At 47.2% G+C, this 22,378-nt stretch overlaps 1 protein-coding gene across 1 annotated transcript in view; it reads left to right on the plus strand.

The window, feature by feature from the left end:
- Nucleotides 1-22,378, plus strand: part of LOC144130158 (uncharacterized) — a 91,860-nt gene that overhangs the window by 26,715 nt on the left and 42,767 nt on the right. Inside the window, exon 5 of the mRNA XM_077664165.1 lies at nucleotides 18,584-18,685. Within this exon, the coding sequence (XP_077520291.1) occupies nucleotides 18,584-18,685 (102 nt within the window). The remainder of the gene's footprint in view (nucleotides 1-18,583; nucleotides 18,686-22,378) is intronic.

The raw sequence follows: 22,378 nt of genomic DNA on the forward strand, positions 1-22,378 counted from the left end.
TGTTCAGAAAGTTAAGCAGGCAATTGTGGCTTCCAAGTTCCTTGCTCATTACGACCCGGATAAGCCACTGCGGCTTGAGTGCGATGCGTCATCAGTAGGCATTGGGGCCGTTTTGTCCCACCGTGTGAACGGTGTTGACTACCCCATCGGATTCCGGTCCAGGACACTCACAAAGGCAGAGCGTAACTACTCTCACTTAGAAAAAGAAGCACTAGCACTGGTGTTCGGCGTCGCACGGTTCAAGGACTACTTGTATGGACATCGGTTCGTGTTAGTAACCGACCACAAGCCTCTTACTGGTTTATTCAATCCAGGCAAACCAATACCACCGATGGCGGCTGCGAGAATCCAGCGCTGGGCCTTGTTCCTTGGCAACTACAGCTACACATTGCAGTACCGCAAGGGCAGCGAGAATTCCAATGCAGACGCCCTCAGTCGCTTGCCATTGCCGGTTACGGAGCCGCGGGATGTCGCTCCCGACGAGTACGTTTTGTATGCCCAGTGTCTTGAGGAAACGGCGGTCGGCGCCCGGGAGGTTGAACAAATGACAAACCGAGACGCCACTCTTCAACAGGTCAAAAGGTGGATTGCCGACGGATGGCCTCCGTATCTACCGCAGGATCTTGAGCATCTCCGGGCGTACTTCAACAGAAGAACAGAGCTAACCGTGAGCCACAATTTGGTGTACTGGGGACATCGCATTGTTCTACCTATGGCGGCGGCAAAGCGTTTGTTGGGGCTGCTCCATGAGACGCACCCTGGTATAACGTCCATGAAAAGCACGGCGAGAACGCTGTATTGGTACCCGGGTCTGGATTCTGACATAGAGCGACTGGTGAAATCATGCTCTATTTGTGCACAGGCCGCTGCGATGCCACCGGCACAGATACCTTTGGCGTGGCCAGCAACGGGGGAAAGATGGAGCAGACTACACGCAGATTTCGCAGGCCCAATGGACGGACATATGGTATTGGTCGTCGTAGACTCTGAAACAAAATGGATAGAAGCAATTCCAATGAAAATTGCCACGTCGCAAACAACGGTGGACGCACTACGGTCAATATTTGCACGCTTCGGCCTTCCAAAAACCTTCGTTTCAGATAACGGTCCACAATTTGTGGGCGCCGTTTTTCGCGAGTTTCTGGCACGAAACAACGTAAAGCAACTCACAACAGCCCCTTATCACCCACAATCGAATGGTTTAGCCGAAAGAGCTGTGCGCACGCTCAAGGAAGGGCTAAAGAAAAACCCTGGAAAAGACCTGGAAATGCGTATAGCTCGGTTTTTTGTTCCGATATCGCCGAACGCCTGTTAAGCATGGCAAGTCGCCTGCGGAACACTTATTCGGCTACCAGATAAGAACAAAGATGGATTGCATCACGCCCGGTGAGAAGTCGGCAGAAAGCCAGAGAAGAGTAGGTGCGACTAAATTGGATGTGGGAGAACCGGTCTGGATGCGCAGTTTCGGAGCAGGTCGCAGGTGGATTCCAGGAGTAGTGCATGGTCAACAGGGCTCCAGGATGGTCTCCGTTGACTCGGAGCAAGGTCTTCAGCGGCGGCACTTGGACCAACTGAGACGTCGGACTGAATCAGAAGACAGAGCCCCTGGAGAAGTTGGCAAGCGGGAACCTGCGGACGACGCTCCGACCACGTCGCAAGATAGCCCAGAAGCATCCGGGACGGAAACTGGCCCGCCTGGTTTGCGAAGATCAACCAGACAGCGACGGCCACCTGTACGCTTTCCTCTTTAAGGGGGGAGAGATGATGCGTCGTCGGCAAACCTTGGCTTGACCACGTGATCACAACGTCACCTCACCTGCGGGCTATAAAAGGGGCTGCCTGAATAAATCGTTCCTTCTTGTTGTGTCATTCCTGCGTGATGCTATATTGCAACTCTGTCCCACTCCTACACCAAGAATCTGTACGACTCTTGCTTCCAACCCCTTCTCGAGTAGATCTCGCTTCATCCGCGACGCGGCGCATTTTCTAACGCCAACCGGCTGGAGCAACAGCTTTACTCGCCGTTTTCAGATGTGGGTTGAGGCCTTCGTTCCGCCTATCACTTGTCGGCTGGCATACTTGAGGCGCCGCTTTAGGTGTTTGCGCCGCTTACTGCTGTTCCCTACGCGACGAATAGAGCGTTGTAAATTGTTGCTCTCGTTTGTTTCGGTGCAACATTGTTAAGGAAAATTGTTTTGCGCGGGTAATTTGTGTGTTCCGCGACGCTGACGAGCTGTCCTCGAAGCAGCAGTGAAATCACACCGTTTAATTATGGGCAGTATGGCCGCTGCTTTCAGTTTTGTGTGAAGCCTGCGAGTTTTCAACCTGGTTTTTGTAGAGTGGACGAACTCCGCTTCAAAGAGTAGAAATGAAGGGGACGTTAGCGTACACTTATTTGTAAATATTTACCACTGTTCACAGTAATAGCAGTAATAGCACACTTCGCACGTATGTGCTGCTTATATACATTGGAATTGTTTTTATTTATAGCGATTTACATTTGTAGCATTTGTGTCTATTTGCTTGTATTCACACGTATTTCTCATCAGAAGAAATTTTCATCGTAGCGCAACCACCTTTATACGCGCCACAAGGACCCCAGGCAGCACAACAGCATTGGATGAATGCCGGGCGATTATTGGCAGAAATCACCATGAACAGCGGTCCTACATTGGCATTTAGGCAAAACGCTAACACTTTGACACATTGGCCCCACTTTCAGGCCAGTTTTAGGCCAACGTTCAGCCGATCGAGTGGCCAACGCAGCCCAGGCATGCGTTCCACGACATGGGCCACACAAAAGGCCGCGGATTAGCTTACCAGCTTTCAAACATTGGTATCCAGCTTTCGAACACTACCACATCTAATATGAGTGACACCAGACGTGGACGTCGAACGAGAACGCTTATTGAAAAGCGCGCAAGAATATATAGGCCCGAGCGGCGTGAGAACGCAGCACGGAATCATGGTTCGCAAGAGCGGGAGACGACACAACACTGCATAACGCTATCACATTTCCCCCCCCCCCCCCCCCGTGCTCTACTCAAATTTCTCGTATCTGAACCAGTCCGGCTGACTGCGCAAACGAGCGCTTCTGCGAAGCGATGGCTCTTCCTCCGCAGTAGGTGGCGTCGACTCAGATGCTGGCAGCTGCCCTGGGCTTTGCTGTAGTGACAGGTCTGCACTAACACAGGTTGGCACTGCGTCATCAGCTGAAGGAGGTTGAGGGGTGGCAGGATTTCTTTCTTCTGACACTTGAGCTGATTAGGCCTCCTCATTACGCAGAGGACCGCTGAGTGGAGACAGTCCATTTGGTGCATCTGTTGCTCATGGTCGCTCTGAGGTTACAGCAGGATCAACATAGTGTGGCCGTATATGGTCAACACGGGTGAAACGAAGATGCCCCCGCACTTTCACAACGTACGTCACAGCGCTCACAACTTGGTGCATCACACCTTCCTCCCAAGAAGTATATTCCCCGCGCACTGTCTTTATGTACACGCGATCAACGTCGCGAAACGCGCGCTTCAGCACCACGCGACACATCACGCTTTCCTTTCATGTCAACTGCTTTTTGCTGCATATCACAGACAAAGCTGAGTTTGAGCAAAAAAAAAAGCTTTGTACGCGGTTGACGCTTTAGAAACAACTGCGCAGGTGTTTGTCCAGTCATACTGCTTGGTGTATTTCTGTAAGTGACAAGTAAATTATCGATGCATTCCTGAAGCGAAAGCACGCAAGTGTCATCGCGTTCCATGACCTGCTATAACAGCGATCGTTTCACCGTCTGCATGGTGCGTTCAGCCGCACCATTGGACGCGGGCGTATATGGCTGGGTAAGGACATGCTTTGCACCATTGTTCTCCAAGAAGTCAGAGAACTCTGCTGACGTGAATTGTTGCCCGTTGTAACTTATATTTCAAGCAGTCCGTAGTCTGCAAAGACAGTCCTTAGTTTCTCACTTGTCTTCGTGGTAGCCGTTGATGACATCGGCCAAACTTCCACTCATTTATTTATTTATTTACAATACCCCTAAGGGCCCTCGTGCGAGGGTATTACATAGGGGGGGGGGGGGGGCGATACAAGCATAAAAATATGGCACAGGCATTAGAAACAAAATACACGTAATAATTAATTAAAAACTAGTAATGTACACAAATAACAACAACAAACAACGCAGAAGAAAATAAACAGTAAATGCACATAATACAACAAAAATACCAAATCTGTTAGTCCATGGTTTGTTTTAACGAATGCTGAAATGATTGTGGGTTAACCTCAGTAGCTATGTGTGATGGCAAGTTATTCCAATCTATTATAGTGCGAGGAATGAATGATTTCGAGTAGAGCAATGAACGGCATGTGACGCGTTTTATTTTGTTAACGTGGTCGCGGCGAGGAAAGACTGCAGGGTGTGGCAAAAAGAAGTCGTCGTGGAGGGTGGGATGGTGATACAGTTTGTGAAGCAAGGTTAGGCGAGCGAAATGGCGTCGACATGATAGCGGTTCCAACTCGGCGCGTTGTTTTAATGCTGTGACACTGGTGAAGCGTGAATAATCTGAAAAGATGAAGCGAACAGCACGGTTTTGCAGGGATTCATGGTTGTTTATGATGTAAGCTTGATGAGGGTCCCATATGGCAGACGCATACTCAACTTTCGGGCGGATTAGCGTGATGTAAGCAAGTTTTTTTAAGTGTGAAGGCGCGTGTTTGAGATTACGCCTAAGAAGGCCGAGTGCGCGATTTGCTGATGCTAAGATTGTGTTAATATGGTAATGCCAAGTTAGGTCAGACTGAAAGTGAACTCCTAGGTACTTGTAAGTTGTTGTAAGTTCAACTTTATCGTTATTGAGGAAGTATGTTGTAGCAATTCGAGTGGAACGGTTAGTAAACGACATTAACTTTGTTTTAGATGCATTTAGAGACATTAGCCAGGAAGAACACCAAGCCGTTACAGCGTCAAGATCAGTTTGAAGTGATTGGCGGTCGGTTTCATTAGTAATATTACGATATATTACACAATCATCCGCGAATAACCTAATTTGAGACGATACACACTTGGGTAGATCGTTAATAAAAATTAAAAAGAGCAGAGGGCCAAGTACACTTCCCTGGGGGACTCCAGATGTTACGGGGACAGAAGACGAGTTAAAGCCGTTGACAGAGGTGAATTGTTTTCTGTTATCGAGGAATTGTTTTATCCATGAAATAACGCTGGGATGGAGATTTAAGTTTGTCAATTTGGTTAGGAGCCTGTGATGGGGAACGCGATCAAAAGCTTTAGAATAGTCTAAAAATACTGCGTCAACCTGTAAGCCAGCGTCTACTGCGGAAAATATGTCGTTAGTAAATCCAGTGAGTTGTGTGTCGCATGAATAACCTATGCGAAAACCATGCTGGTATTTGAAAATGATATCGTGCTCCTCTAGATAATTAATTACTTGAGTATGAATTATGTGTTCCAGGAGTTTACAGATGTTGCTGGTTAATGAGATAGGGCGATAGTTAAGTGGAATGGTGCGGTCTCCGGATTTGAAAATGGGTATTACTTTCGCTGTACGCCAGTCGTCAGGAATTGTACCAGATGATAATGATTGTGAAAAAAGTGATGTCAATACTTGATAGAGGTTTAGAGAGGCATTCTTTAGTATTTTGTTATTAAATCCAAGGTGATCAGAGCTAGTAGTAACTTTGAGGTTATTCAAAAGGGCTAGAATTCCTGATTCGTTAATGATAATTTCTGGCATGGAAGTGACGGAAGATGACTGTAACATGGGCGAGGAAGTGGCATCTTCATGGGTGAACACTGAGACGAATGCGTCGTTAAGAAGCTGTGCACACTCAGTTTCAGTTACAGGATCACCGTCAGGATTAGTTAGTACGATTTCGGGGTGGGAACTCGGATTGATGACGCGCCAAAATCTATGACAGTTATTGGTTAACATGGTGGACAGGTCGTGACTGAAGAAATGATGACGAGTTGTATTAAGCAGTGACTGATATTCATGATCGCAATGCCTGTACTTTGTCCATGATGATGGAAGACCTGTTTTGACTGCTTGGCGGTACAAGCGTTTTTTCTTATTATTAAGACGACGAAGGCGATTTGTGAACCATGGTGCATTTTTATGATATCTGATGGTGATGACCGGCACAAACTTGTCAACAAGATTAGTTAATGTGTCTTTAGGTGATTTCCAATTTGTTTCGACAGAGCGAGATGAACAGTGAGCTAGGAAGTCCTCCGAAAATGATTGCAGTGCAGAGTTAATCCCATCGAAATTAGCGCGGTTGTAGCAATGAATTCGCTTAGTGGATGTTTTCTTTCTACCAAATGGACGAGTGATGTACCCGGTGATGATTTCATGATCGGATAGGCCTTGCAAATGCAAGATATCGAAACAAACCTCAGGGTTATTTGTTAGGACGAGATCAAGAATATTTGCCGTTGTGGCGGAGCGGCGGGTAGGATCAGTGATAAGTTGAACAAGCGAAAAATCTAAGCAAGTATGAAGGAACATGTGGGCTTCCTGAACAACGAACACATAGGATTTTTGCAAACAAAATCAACGTCAACTCGCTTCCAGCACCTGACTGAACGAGTAGCTCCACGGATGAAGCGGCACTGGTTGGTCAGATGGTTTAACTGGTTGACAGATTTTGCACTTTCTGTTGCACATCTAGATAGCTTGATCCATACCAAGCCACTACGCAAAGCTTGTGGCAAGCATTTTCATGCGGGTGCTACCTTGATGTTCATCATGAAGTAAATACAACACGCGTTCCCTCAACTCATTCGGTAATACTACCCGAGTACCCCATGTTAGGCACCCTTGCTCAAGGGACAATCCAAAACGGCACATGTGATACGCCATCATTTCCTCAGGGCATTGGCTTGGCCAACCATTCAGTGTGTATTCCCACACGCGACTCAAAGTCAGGTTTAGCCTTGTGGCCTTAGCCACATCCGCAGCATATAACGGCAAGCTCTCAAACACTGTTAGGAATTCTTCTGCTACACCAGTTGCCTTCTCAGCTTGCGGTAATCTGGACAGTGCGTCCGCTACTTCCAGGTTCTTGCCTTTGCGACGTTTAAGCCGATAATTATAAGTAACAAGCAACATAGACCAACGCTGAATACGCACTGCGGCCAAAGTCTGTCTGTCCTCGCCAAGGGTGCCCAGCAACGGCTGATGGTCAGTGTGAAGTGAATTCCCTGCCGTATAAGTATCGATGAAATTTCTTGAAATCAAAAACCAAAGCCTAGGCCTCACTCTAACATTTCGGGTGCGTTTTTTCTGCAGCTGTCAGAGTTCGAGAGGCAAAAGCTATGGGGAGTTCACTGCCGTCTGCTGCCTCGTGAAAAATAACAGCTCCCAGGCCATAAGATGAGGCGTCGCAAAGCATGCCGATAGGCCTATTGACATCGTAGAATGTGAACACTTGCTGTTCGTAAGCAGCTGTTTGGTGGAGCGGAAAGATTCAATGCATTCTTTAGACCATGATCACTTTTGGTCCTTCTGTAGGAGCTGGTACAGTGGCTGTGTTGCTGTGGCCACGTTATCCAAACACTTTGAATATAGCTGCAACATCCCCAGACAGGCCTTCAGTTCGGAAACTGCACATGACTCTGGCTCTTCCAGGATCGCCTTTACTGTGGCGTCAGTAGGATAAATGTCCTCCGCCGTCACTTTGGGACCGAAATAATTCACCGAGCCTTGAAAAAAATGGCACATATCTTCGTTCAATGTCGTGTTGTAGGCACACAGTCGTTGCAAGACGCGTTCAACTGTTTTTTGGCAGTCGCTCATGTCTGAGCTTGCACCAGTGACGTCTTCAACCTAGCGTGCAACTCTCGGAATGCCCTTAAACAATTCTTCCATCAAGGCAAAATTTTGGAAAATGGCTGGAGCGCTAGCCACCGAGCACGGAAGGCGTTGAAATTAGAAAAGCCTCAAACTAGTGTTAATAGTCAAAAGTGGTCTGGCTTTTGGAGCGAGCGGCACTTGCTGGTAGGCAGCAGACAGGTCGAGCACAAACAATATTTCCACCTCCTAGTGTTGGATACAAGTCCTTCAGTCTTGGTAACGAATAGCGTTCGGTCTTCAACACTGGATTTACCGTAAGTATATAATCTCCGCATAGCCGCAGGCTACCGTCTTTCTTCTGAACCACTACAACTGGCGTTGCCCAGTCACTGTGTGGAACTTGCCGAAGCATGCCTGCCCCTACCATTTGCCCAAGTTGTTTTTCTACTTTTTCACGCAGCGCGAAGGGAACCGACCGTGCACGACTGAACACCGGAGCAGCATTTTATTTCAACACCATCTTCGCATCAAAATTGCGTACTGCGTCCAGAGTGTTCGAGAACACCGAAGGAAGTGTTTCACAGAGCGCTTCAGCGCGGCTTCCGCCCGAAATCTAGCCTATCCGTCGCCACTCCAACTGAAGGCGTTCAAGCCAGTTGCCGCCTAACGGTGCTGGTTGCCGCCTTCAGTTATCACGCGTTACGAAAAGGGGCAGATTCCTGCGCTGATTGGCGTACACGACTGTTACGTTATGCTGGTCTTTCAAAAACAACTTCTCCCCTGAGTAGGTGCGCAGTGACATGCTATAGTGCGCACACACTTCACGTGCGGAAGAAAACTGTACACACTAGCTCTCTGCAACAATCGAAACAGCCGCGCCGGGGTCGATCTGCACTTTCAGTGACTTGCTTTCCACTCCAACATTCACTTCGTAAGTTGATCGAGTCAATTTTTTAAAATGGTACACGTCTATCTGTTTTTCCTCGTCCTGAATGCCGTCATGAATGCCGTTATTTCAAAAAGCAGCTTGCGCGAAATGAAAGCCGACTTTACATAAACCGCAAAACATTGATCAGTACACGTTTATTGATGTATAAAATATTTTCCATGTACATCGGTGTTTGTCTAAAAAGTTTTGTCTGTAATGTTGGCCGATCTTCCCGTGTTTGCAGTCTTTTACATAATACTCCTAATTCCTGCTGTATGCTATGCAAAGGAGTGTCCGGGGGTCCCTCAAGTCATCTGCGATCACTTTTTACCCGGAGTTACCTACATCTATGATGTGAATAAAATAAACTTGAAACTTGAAACATAGTATCATCCAGTGTATTCAGGCGCCTTTCCTTTCGGCATATTTTCTGCAAGTGACCGACTTAAAACGTTTATGGCACTTAAATTTTTTGTACGAGCACTGCTGTGATTCTTGCTTCCTGCCACATCTTTCACAATACACTTTCACGGGCACGTGGTCAAGATTCGACCCCGGCAATTTTTCTTGCGTTCTTGCTCTTAGCCGGCAAGGAATGCAACGATAAGTTTTTCTCCTCGCTTGCATTGCAGCGGCGTCTTTTTCTGCCAACTCTCAGTACAATGCGATTTTGCACGCCCCCTCAGACGTTTATTTCTCGGCAGCGAACAATGCGCGCTTGCTTTCCTCGTTCCGCAAGCCTGCAACTAATCAGTGCCGTAACGCAACTTGCAAGAGTGTACCAAAGTCGCACTTCCTGGCCAAGTGTTTGTGTTCAGCAATAAATTCTTCCCCAATTACATCCTCCAGTCGTACAAGGTGATTGAACTTGCAACGTTCGGCAATCACAGAGCTTTTCGGAGAGTAATGGATTTGAAGCAGTCACTTTACATTAGCATAAGTTTGCTCTGCGGGTGTTTTCGGACCGAACAGACTTTCCAACACCTCAAAAGCTTCTGGGCCAATAACATTAAAAAATACAGGCACATTTTTCATTGCAGCGATTTCGTTCCCGCCAACAAAGGGTTCAAAATGTTCCACGTATTATTCGAAGTTCGGATGGTGTTAGATTTTTATGGCGCAAGGGCATCTGTGGCCAAGAGCGCCATGTCACAAGGTATTTTCGACTTCTCAAGGTGGGGTCCAAGACCCATTTCCCGAGCATTTCACCCTAAATAAGCCGAGCACCAGACCAGGGGAAAGGTGTACCCATTGTATCACCGGCGGGTAACCGGCGGCACTGGGGATCGAACCCCGCACCTCCCGCATGCGAGGCGGATGCTCAATTGCTTCTCCACCACTGCGCTATTTGATTTGAAGTTCTGAGTTTTAGCATCAAACTCCGCTATCTTTCCGTAAGAAGGCATTTTGGCAGCACTAATCACACGCTGCGTCGGTCTTCCTTCCGTCGGCACTCCCGCTGGAATTCAGTCGACGTTTCCGTTTGCTGCCGTGCTCCTTGAACAGGTTCAGCTCAGTCGACGCTCAAGCGCTCAACGAACGTGAGGCGTGCACTGGCCGGTCTTCTTTGTGGAGAAGGTTGCTTCCGCGGTGCCGAGGCGGCCGCACGCGTGGCCGAAGTGCCTCGTCACCAGATGATATGACTGACGCCAGACGTGGACGACAAACAAAAACGTTCGATGAAAAGCGCGCAGCAATATACAGGCCCGAGCGGCGTGATAACGCAGCACGGAATCATGTTTCGCAAGACCACGATGACGTCACAACACAGCGTTGCGCTATCGCAATATCCAACTTTCAAACATTGGTATTATGCTTTCGAAAATCAGCTCATGCAGTATAAACAACCCACTGGCCAGTGACCGGCACTGTGGAAGTACCATTCCACCTAGCAAATACTCATAAATGAGGGTGCGAAAGAATTCAGACAAAAGGCACGTTTATTGCTCCGAGTTACAAGTGCTACGCTTCTAGTCCGTGCAGAATGGCTTGCACACCCCTAGCCCTACTGGGGAGTAAGGGAAAGGGGGTCCAAAAGCATGGTGGCAGGGGCTGTGGGAAAATCATTACTTCAATGTTTGCTGCGTGCCGATGATTCGGGTTGGACAATGCAGCTCGTCAAGCTGCTGCAGCACGTCTAAGGCATCCATAAGTGCTTAATGTAGCTGTCCTCCAGTGAAGTGATGAGTCATAACGGAAGTAATCTTTGCCCTCCTGTTGCAAGAGGACTGTTCTACTGCATTCACACAAAATCTTCGTCCAGCTCTTGCACGAAGACCTCACGATATGTCGAACGTGCAAAAAGATGCATTATGTCATCATAAGCCTAAATACGGCCGTCACAGGACAAAAACAAATAAGATTAAACAACACTGAATTTTTGTGAGGCACAGTGTGCGTGAAGACACAACACTTTTAACAGGATAATTGCACAGATTGGAGCATCTCCTCCAAATGGACGTCAAAACAACATTTGTGAACAAAATTGCTTTTTGTCTGGGGTTAAAAATTGGCTTGCGTCTTTTTGTGAAACACGCTCAACGCGAGCTACTCAGGGCACCTTTGTTCAAAAAAGATAAAGCAGTTTATCTTAGTCTCTTCGCATGCATGCAACATAGTATTCGAAACTGAATTGAAAACCGCACAAAAACACCCGTCTGATAGTCCATAGTAACGGCTCTTTTCGTTGAGAGATAACTTGTCCAAAATTAGCTTTAATCAGGAATCGTACATTTTCTAGTGTGTCCGCAAGTGCGCAAGCCAAAGACAAGCTGTACGGAAGTATAACACATAACCTTACCGACTGCTCTGCTGTGTAAGAATGAGCGGTCCTGATTACTGTCGTGCATAAGCGGTATATGAAAAACGCATTGCCGAATGCATCATTTGCCAGGTTACATGAGTGCAAACCCGGTGTAAGACAAAGTAGTCAATGTTTCGTGAATTCATCTCTCCACAAACGAAAAATAAAGTTCTTACCATTCCGGTAGATTTGCACTGCGCACGACGTCAAGCCAGACATTTGGCAATGAGAGTAGCTACATAGAAGTCGTCCTCGTGCTTTGTCTCGTTCTCTTTTCCTGTCGGAAAAAAATAAAAGCGGCATGTAGCAAAAGCGACAATTAGTCTCAGAACCATATTCATTTTCGAACGTATTTCAAGGTAAAATAACGGCACTACTTACAAATAAGATCTTGCAGGCCAGGGTATTGAACCGCATCGGAGCGCTCATAACTTATCAGGTGTGGCTTTTCGCTTGCATAGACTATGAACTGAGGCAGCTTGAGCGTGCATGCTTTCTCGTCGCGCTGGTTGTATGGCTGGGCGCCCCTGTGTCAGCGAAGGCAGAGACCCGTCGAGTAAAGGCCGCGTCATGGTGATGCATGGCACCGTTCTAAGGCGAGTAGCAAGGGAGTCGACGGTTGGGTGGGGGGCAGGAGCGGGCAGAGTCGTTAACTTTTCCACAGCTTTCGCGGTCGCAAGAAGTAGTTTCCAGGTGAAAAGTGAAAAAAGGGAGAACTTGGGCGGCGTAGCGCTTAACTGCGCACGAGGAGAAACTGCATGGAGAAAGTGAGTAAAATCACGAAGAAAAAACTAGCGCTTCTCGGTTAGGGGCTTAGTAGGCTACCTGGAAAAGGGCGCGACCAAAAGAAGAGGTGGTTATACGTGGTAGCTGAAAGAGAGAGAGGACGCAGGCAGAAACATGAGAAAGGGGTTTGGAATTCTCTGAGAATGAGCCATGGCGAGTTCAGAAGGCAAAGCCAATAAGGAACACGGGAATGAAAAGCGCGAAAGCTTCAAAATATTTTTACAAATCCACAATAAAAGCATCATGTTCGGCGCCCGAATGCTTTGCAGCGAAGAACGCGGAGCTCCGAGATTAATTGCGCCAAAATTATTTCAGACGCTCGCGTAATGTGTTTGGCCGTGTGGTGTGGCCCTGCTCGTTCAATACTGCTTAAAATGTTCCCGTAAAATAACAAAAATATAAAAAATAAATAAAATAATATGCAAACAGAATGCTCGCTCTTTCATAGTTTCATCATGCGGTACAAACAAGGTAGATTAACAACCTATTATCAGTACATTCAATCCCCGGTCATCGAATAATCCTCAATTTTTTTGTTGGTGCGGAAGTTTCACTGAAAAATGCAGAAACAAACAAAAACATGTGGAATTCTGATTGCCAACTACTTCCGATGCTTTTCACTAAAGATGATGTTTGAAAGGAAAAAAATTGCGAGTAAAGAAACACGTGAGCAAGAGTTACAGCCCTCAACGAAAATTATGCAAGAGCAGGTTTATGGGGGTTTAACGTTCCAAAGCGATTCAGGCTATGAGGGACGCCGTAGTGAAGGGCTCCGGAAATTTCCACCACCTGGGGTTCTTTTACGTGCACTGACATCGCACAGCACACGGACCTCTAGAATTTCGCCTCCATCGAAATTCGACCACCGCGGCCGGGATCGAACCCGCGCCTTTCGGGCCGGCAGCCGAGCGCCATAACCACTCAGCCACCGCGGCGGCTATTATGCAAGAGCATAATAAAATGCAGAAAAAACAAAAACATTTAACATTAAGATTGGCAGAAAAGGCAGTAAATGGAAAATCCGAAAGCATGGGAAACGGCATGATAAAAGGGCAGGACGTACGGAAGCGCAGGAATCTCTTAGCGCTTTGCTGCGTGCGTTTATGAAGCGCCGGCCTAATATATCGCACGTGCGCAACGTCTAATTTAAATTACAAGGCCACTGCTTTGTTTCTGAGGCTCTGGGTGGGACCCCGCTCTCTGTGGCTTTTTTTGAAACCAGCGCCTGCAGCAGTTCCTCGGTGAGCAGCATCGCGAACGCTGCGATCTATGAAACCTTAAAGGGAAGCTGAAAAGGTTTTCAAATCGCATGAAACGCTGTGGTTCGGAAGAAAGGACCTTGAGAATCATGTGTGTAATTTTTTTCCCTATTCTATCCGCAAACAGAGCTACAATCGCTTCTTAAAAACCCGCCGCCGGCAGGCCCTCTTCGCTTCCGGAAGCGCCGGGTGGGGGGGACTGGCGGAAGTGACGCCATTCACGGAGAGTCGGCCGGCCGTCCGACTGCGCTTGCTTCGCTGCGGCCCGCGCTTTGGCGAACCACAGATCAACGTAATCTTCTGGTAGTGCCGTTTACTTTCTCTCGTTAGGGTGTTCCGTGTAATGCTTGAAGCCTGTATATAAACCAGTTTGGCATGGCACTTCTTTTGAACAGCGTTCAGCACACAGCTTGGTAGAATCCGTCGGTTGTTCTCCCCCACCCTCTCGCACGTTAACCAGAGAATCTGGTGGTACGCAGCATGCCGAAACTGTCTGCACAAAATATGTGCATTAAAATTACTTTCGTTATATTGCTTTCTTACCTGTTTGTAAACTCTTTGCCTTTTCCATCTGGTTCACATCCATGCTGAGCTAAGGCCCCTTCGAGCACTGTCTTTGAGGCACACAGTCTTGACCTCTTTTGAGCTCGTTACGCACTGTGTGCCTTTTGGTTTTTCCTGTTTGTTTGCAGCTCATTGCAGTACAAGCAATTCCCTTAATCTTTCATCAGCGCGCAGCACATGCCGCTCCACCTAACTGAACAAAAAAAAAACGATTATATCAACCTAGTATACTTGAGCAATGCAAACATTTGCGTTCATGTTCGAGCACTTCGTCATGGCTGACGATCGACAATGGCGCCAGAATTCATGCAAATCTGTCCTTGAGTCAGAACGACAAAGTTGTCGAGCCGCGGTACGCATATATCTGCCATAAGTAATTCCGCTGGTTACCTCGATACGCAACAACAGCAACTATATATATCTCGCAGCACACTAGTTTTGATGAGCAGCACTGAGAGCTCCGAAACGCAACCATAATTATTGTTCAAAAGCGTGTTCAACATGCAAAAAAAAACAATAACGCACCAGAATAAGTGCGGAAGTTTCATGATTGAACAGTAGCCCGAACATGCAACAGAAGGAAAGCGCAACGGGACCTTCCTCCCGGTCACCTCGACTCTTCGCGCTACAGTACAGCAGTGCACCCACTCCAACTCATCCAGTTTGGCATTCATTTTTAGTTCGAAAAGGCCTTCGGGAGTAATTAGGCAAGTAACTATGAATAAATGAACAAACAAATGCTTTACCTCGTGTGACTCGTATAAGCTTGCCAGTGATCTGAATTAGATCATGTTTACAGGCGTTACAAGAAGTTGGTGGCCAGGGTTTTATGCATCAGCGGTACACGACAACGTTTCAGCGCAATTTACCTTTTTTTATTGCCACTTGCACCTACATAAAAGATATGCACGCACATGCACCTATGCAAAACATACGTATCACTCGAGATTTGGTTTTCGTGTTACCCTGGTAGGACGTGAAAGTACCATACTGGGTTAACAAAATTTCCGGCTTGCAGGCGCCGTCATGTAGCTTCTCTATTAGATTCTTATCAGGCGGTGGCACCAGTTTTCTCTTCTGTAGCGTGTAGTTCAAAACGATTTCGGAATAGGTTATAGCGCGCGCTCGTCCAGGTTCCGACAGAGCGGCGGTTCCACGGTTACTCGGAAGCAGAGAATATGAGAATGCGCCGACTACCCCGGAGTTGATGAAGATGTTGATAGCAGAGAAAGCTGGGAAGCCCTGCTGCGCAGCAAAGAACCCGCTCGCCAGAAACAAGCCAATCCGCCTGGCGGCTGATTCCGCGAAGAGATAAAATCTCTTTGTTAGCTTTTGTTCACAGAGGCTCCGGCCCCCGCCCTCCCGGCCTGCGTGCCAGGGGCGGTGAGTAATAAAGGGTCTCCATTTCCGGTGGAAATAAAAGCTGTCATGCACCCATCCATCCAGTCGAGATTTCCAACACGTGAAGATGTCGCGACTTGACTTTCGTTGCCGGCGCACTCCGCGGCGTCGTTGGTTCCGCCGTTTTCTGAAGCTGCTGATAGGTCGAACATGCATGGCGAAAGTCCAAACTGTTCAATATTGCTTGAATTATCCATAATATCTAAAACATAGTCCGTAACAGCCAGCTGAGGCAACGCGCTACGCAGCAACGCCATCGGTGCTGGCCGATCATCCCCGTGGATGACGTCATGACGGTCCCGCCCAATCGCGGGCAAGAGCGGCGTTCGCTCGGCACCCTAAGGCGACGGGGCGCGTTTTCTTCTAAAAAACAGCTTTTTGCGTTTATTTCCGCTCTTTTTGAAGGAGATATTCTTTTTCAGCGGACTAAAAGCTATAAAATGACGTATAGAACTCTTTTTTTTTCGAAAAGTGCTTCAGCTTCCCTTTAATACCGGACCGGCAGCCTGATGACCATAAGAAGCAGAGCGCCGTCTCACAAAGAGAACGTTTCAAAAAATGTATTCATCCGCTTTTCGTCACCAGGCACAACTGAGATGGTGCTTTTCCCCACAGATGTAGAGCAGGCGCGAAGACTAGCCGACCGATATCGGAGGGCCTTGAAAGGTCTGATCGGCCGTATTCGACAGGCATTGTAAAAAAGAAGAGGCGATGGCTCAGCACACGCTTTGCAGAGCTATAACACGGAAGCCCAAGAGCGCAACTTCGTATTATTTATTGGTATCGCTGGCTTTCTTTCACTGCTAGAAAAATGAACCACGTAGAAGATACGCTGCTAAAAAGAACTCGACAGATTGTTTCGTAACTTCGTCCACAACATTTGCAAAACGCACGTGACTCTGAACTCAATGTTTTTGCATAATTTATTGAAGCCAACTAATTAAGAAGGTTTTAAATATTCTCAGAGAAGCTCCACACAACGAGAAAGAAACTGTCGTTGGTTTCGACATACATACACCCTCCAAGTCGCAGGATTAGGGGCAAACAATCGCCCATTTGGCCAGCCTGTTTCAAACGGTGCTTCCTGTCCTCAGAAACATTAGAACAGCAAGGGCCACTTTTGACCCTGCAACGGAGTGGCCATCCCAATATGATGGGCAAAATTGACAACCAGAGTCATTGTTCGAAATGTAATAGAGTGGCGCTGCCAATAAGGGGAAAATAATGGTCAACTAGGGCCGTAATAAGGTAGTAGGAGACGAAGACGGGGAAGTGTAAGAGGCGACGAATGGCGGGTAGGGTAGAGTGGATAGGGACAATCTTTACCACAGTGTAGAAGGACAACCAAGACAAGATTGTATATGAGGAGATGTGTAGTGGGTAGTAAAGAGTGGAGAGAGAAATCGCTACTACAGAGGCGAAAGAGAGCGATAGCTCGAAGTGATGAGGCGGCTGGTGGCAGGTAGGGGTGAGTGGAGAGAGAAAACGCTGCTACATGGGCATAGAAGGAAAGCGAACACGAGAGTGTGTATGAGGCAACGGGTGGCGGTAAGGGAGAATGGTGACAAAATCGCTACTTTATGGGAGGGGAAGAAGCGCAGATACGACAATGTGTATGAGGTGACGGGTGGCGTGTAGCAGAGCGTGCAGAGAAATCGCTACTATGGGGAGGAGGAGGAGAGCGAGAGGAGATTGTGTATGAGGCGACGTCGTATGTAGGGGATAGGAAATCCCTATTTCAGAAGTGGAGAAAGAGAGCGAAGACGAGATTGTGTATGAGCCGGCGGGCGTTCGGTGGGGCGGAGTGGAGAGAAAATGCATGCTGCAGGGGAGAAGGATAGCAAAGAAGAGACTGTGCGTGAGTTGACGTGCCTGGAAGGGAGAAAAATTCCAACTGCAGGAGAGAAGGAGACCGAAGGCGAGGGTGTGTATGAGACGATGGAAGTGGGAGGGGAGAATGAAGAGAAAATCCATACTGTAGAAGTGGAGAAGGACAGCGAAGACGGGGATGTGTGTGAGACAATGGGTAGCTACAGGGGAGAGGAGAGAGAAATCGCTACTTGTGAGAAGCAGAGTGAAGACGAGAATGTATATGAGGCGACGAGTGGCGGGTAGGGGAGGGTAGAGAGAAAATCGCTGCAACAGGGTAGAAGGAGAGCAGAGACGAGAATGTGTATGAGGCGACGGGTGAGGAATAGGGGAGAGTACAGAGAGAAATCCCTTCAGCAAATGACAAGAAGGAGAGCAAAGACGAGAATTCAGTATTTGGTAACAGGTGGTTGGTGGGACAGTAGAGAGAGAAATCTCTACTGCAAAGGCATAGGCGATCGAAGACGAGGTTGGGAATGAGGCGATGGGTGAGGGGTAGGGGAAAGTGCAGATCCGTACCACTTGGGAGAAGTAGACTGAAGACGACAGTGTGTACGAAGCAGAAGCAGCTGGTGGCGGGTATATATAAGGTAGTGTTAATCCGGAGTACGGCATGTCACGCGGTGATTGTCGGACTGGATCACGCCACGCGCTCGCACGGTCGGAGACCGTCAGGGGCAACGTCTGCAGTGTCCGGGGGAAATGTCAATGCTAACGCATACTGTTTTGGTATAAAGCTATGCATTCTCCTTAATTCACCTTGTACACAAGGCTTTTAAACTTTTCATAGCAATTCACTCTCATAGCTTCCGAGCTGTAAAAAATCTGTCACGCAATAAATACTAAATAACGCACTTGTTTTGTAGACATATTTGATCGAGTGCTCATATTTCTGATCGTCGCTTAGTACGCTGAAATAATCTTTGTATGAATGCTTCTCCAACAATGGCTAGAAGGTTACGAGAACGATTAATGGTCTGCAAGCATGTTATCTCAAGTTGCGCTTTTGTTATCAAAGAAAATGGCATGTACACACCACCGAAATTTATAGCATTACGGCATAGTTCATGCAGATAAATGTCGCTCGCTAATACCTTGAGCTATAAAACTGTTCCTAAAGCCTAGTTTTGAGCAGTTCTACAATATTTTGCACTTTTCCCTCTAGGCAGAAAATTCTGGCCAATATAAAATAGGAAACTGCTCCGGTGGCGTCTGCAAAGTGAAACAAACTTCATATGGATGCGAAGGAATGAAGGGCGGAGAAAATGTGAGCCCACCTCTTTCTTTACTCATCGTCTTTTGTAGTTGTGATGTATATGTTATATATCAGACTGTGACTTCTTCCGTTAATATGGAAGATGGAGGTGTGCCTGGCAGATAACCCTGCCCAGAAATATTCGTGCATAGTTTGTATCATTTTGTGCATTAAAAAAAAAGCTTTACTTTGTGAGTGGCTCTTTCAGAAAAGACCGTTCTAAGCCAAAAAACGTGTATTTATCACTTGAAGTTCGCTTTCAACTTCCGCATATTACTAACCATATCAAAAGAGAAACACATTGCACGTTTTTGAAAACTTAGGTAGCATTTTGGACAGATACCCTACTCTACTGATCTTTGGAAAGATGCCCTACTTCAGGCAAATTTTAGCAGTTTAAATAGCCGTATGAACGCAGCACAATGTATAATCAGTTGTTCTTACTTTTCATTTTAAAGTTTTCTTCCTACAGAAGCACTGAGACGTGAAACATAATTGGACGTCCTAGACTGCGATAACGAAGAAAAAGCACGCAAAATTGTTTGCACTTTAATGAAACAATAGAAGTCCTAATAGCATAGGAAGAAAGTATAAATGGGTGGAAGAGTGGAAAATGTGCCACTGAAATAGTCATTGTGCAATACGTTCAACCCATGGGCAATCATAAACGTACAGTTTATGACAGAGGCTTCCTGCAAGTTTGTCAACTGGGCTTGCTCTCAGAACACCTCAAGCAGGTATTTGATGTTCGCGGCATTTTGAACATTTTACACGCAGCCACAGAAAAAAAACCTGAATTGAACAGAAAGAAGTTACACATTTCCTGACTTCCTACCGCCACCATCATTCCATCCGCCGAGGTGATATCTAGACGGCGATATCTGTGCAGTGGCCTCGATTCCCTAGCTCAGGTCACGTGATGCTTCTTGCGTTGTTCTCTCAAAGCGGATCGACGCCGGGACACAAGAAGTTTCGGAAGTGTAAATTATGGTAGTCAGCAGAGCACCGTCCAAAGAAAGAGTAGGTACTCGGGAGACGCTTCTCAGTGGAGGGGTGCACAAGAGTCGGGCACACGATCGGTCCCGATTTCATGTTCGTTTCCTATCATCGTATGTGCGCTTTTTTTAATGCTGTTACTATGGCCGAAAAGGCGTAAATGGCTTCGGGGAATGCACGTAGTGCTCTCGGATGAAGAGTTTTATGGGTGCTATTGTACAATTGGTTGATTATATTCTGAAGAAAAGCTAATTATTGACAAAGTCGCTCCCCAATAAATGAAACTGCTCCCTAGAATGCTGCGAAAACACACTTAGGGCCATCTTTGAAAAACCAAGGGGACTTTTGGACAGGTAATTCACTTCTGATAAACTCTGAATAATGAGCATTTATCTGTCACAGGCAGAGTGGTACGTGTGCCATTTTGGACCATTCATTACTGATTTGTTTCCCATGCGTAAACGAATTCGACATAGCGTTCAAGCGCGCAAAGTTTAGTACGATGAACGGATCATTACTGAAATGCCGCTGCTCTGAAAGTCCACCATGTCAAGTGCGCACTTCACATTGAAAAGCACTTAATGTATGGCGTTGTAAATGTGGCTTGAAAAGAATTTTGCTTCGCGTAGAAAATTGACTGTTTAAAACTCGAAGTCGTCCCTTGCGGCTGGCACAGCTTGCGAGACATTTTTTACTCGAAACGTATAGTATATCTTAAAAGAAATCTGAACTTCGTCATTTGTGCGGGAAAGCACCTGACGGAGGCTTTAATTTAGTCACTGGACGCTCATTGAAGTTTCATCTAGCACAATAAAGCGGACAATAATAAATTTAAGTAAGCATCGTTTTCAAACTGGGCACGTTCAGTCCATATTCATGAACAAAGTGCACAGAGAGACAGGGAGCTCTTGAGTCGGCTGTTCGACCTCCAGCAAAAAGTGTCCATGTTACTGAGCGGCCGGATCACAGCCAGACTCCACGGCAAGGGGGACCCTCATATGCACAAGTGACAAAAACCAGCTACTGCGGCCAAGAGTGTGTCCCCGTCGGCATCTTTTGTCGATTTTGTAAGTGAGTGCGTTGCGCAAAATAAGGAGCTCAAAAATCAAGGTATGTCTGACCTTCTTCATGTTTTGTTTGGGGCCCTGTGTTCACATGTTCCAGCGATGGCGCCTGGTAACCTGAAGAACTTCCTACAGGTGGTGCTTTCTTTTGAATCCCTAATTCCTACCATCGCAGCAATCTTTCTTGCGAACTAAAATGGATGAGCTAAACCTCGTGGATCTCATATGCACCGAAAAGTGCCGTTTATATTGCAGTGGAACTGCGCTGGGATTTTAAGTCGGTTAGCTCAACTAAAACTATTCTTGAAAAAGACTTGTGTTCCAGTATTGGCCCTGTCAGAAGCTGGCCTGCTAAGCGGGAGATGTTTGACTGGATATGTCGCCCATAAAAACTGCAACATAAAGTCCTTTCCTGCAGCAAGTGCTGCACTTTACATAAGAAGAGAAATCCCACATGTTTCTCTAAGCGTTGCCGATCTTTGCACAGATGACATTGAGGTAGCCGCTGTGAGAATACAGCTCGGCTCTCGAACCGTTTCTATTGCATCCGTGTACGTGTCTCCGCGGAAGAAGGTAGCATTGGATTTGTTTCTACAGCAGCTCTGCGACCGCTGCCCAGCTCCTAGACTCATCTGCGGTGATATCAATGCCCATCATGCCATCTGGGGTGACAGGAACACGGATCCCCGGGGACGCAAACTCGTAGAGGTTATTGACAGTTTGGACCTGTGTGTTGCCAATGACGGAAGCCCCACTTTCTTCCGGCCTCCAGCCTCAGCGACAGCTATAGACCTGACACTGCATTCACCTGACGTCCGCGTGAATTTGTCAACAGCGCCTGACCGCATGGGAAGTGATCACTATCCGATTTTTGTGTTTGCTGCCGACTTTCGTATGCATGGTCCTAAAATTAGCAACGTGGTCAACTGGGACAAGTACAGAGAGCACCTAGAACGTGTTTCTGGTGATGTTGACAAAATTATTTCTAGTAAGCTAGCAGCAACTACAGCGGTCAAGTTACCTGATCATTTTCCGGCCCCGGATATAAAACTGAGGAACCTTTGCGCAGCGAGAAGGGCGGAGCGCCAACTCGTGCGGAAGAAGGACGACAGGCAACAGAAGACGACCTTCAATAGGCTGAATTCTGCTATTAGACGGCACACGAACAAACTGTACAGGTCGCAATGGGCCTCATTCTGTGCTAGTTTGACTGTGTTCTCGCCGATAACGAGAATATGGCGAGTTATTGGCAGCCTTGCTGGAGAATCTCGCCCTTCGAAGCCTTTTGAAGCTCTTGCAATACGCAAGGAAAAACCTATTGCGTGCTTGGCAGAGGAATTTGCAGACGCACTCGTACGCGCTGATTCTGGAATAGATATATATACACCACCTGCTTCCTCCAGGTCAATCATGGACGTCCCATTCACGCTTCGTGAGCTTCAGACTGCGCTCAGTGGCCTGCGGCGCCGGTGTGCACCAGGTCCCGACGGCATCACCAATCAAATGCTGAATAATCTGCCCTTGCAACTAAGAAACGAGCTCCTCAACTTCATCAATCGAGTTTGGGAGACTGGCGATGTTCCTCCGTCATGGAAGGTGGCACATGTAGTTCCAGTACTGAAGCCTGGCAAAGACATCACAGACC

Source organism: Amblyomma americanum, chromosome 4, assembly GCF_052857255.1.
Source record: "Amblyomma americanum isolate KBUSLIRL-KWMA chromosome 4, ASM5285725v1, whole genome shotgun sequence".
Taxonomy (NCBI): domain Eukaryota; kingdom Metazoa; phylum Arthropoda; class Arachnida; order Ixodida; family Ixodidae; genus Amblyomma; species Amblyomma americanum.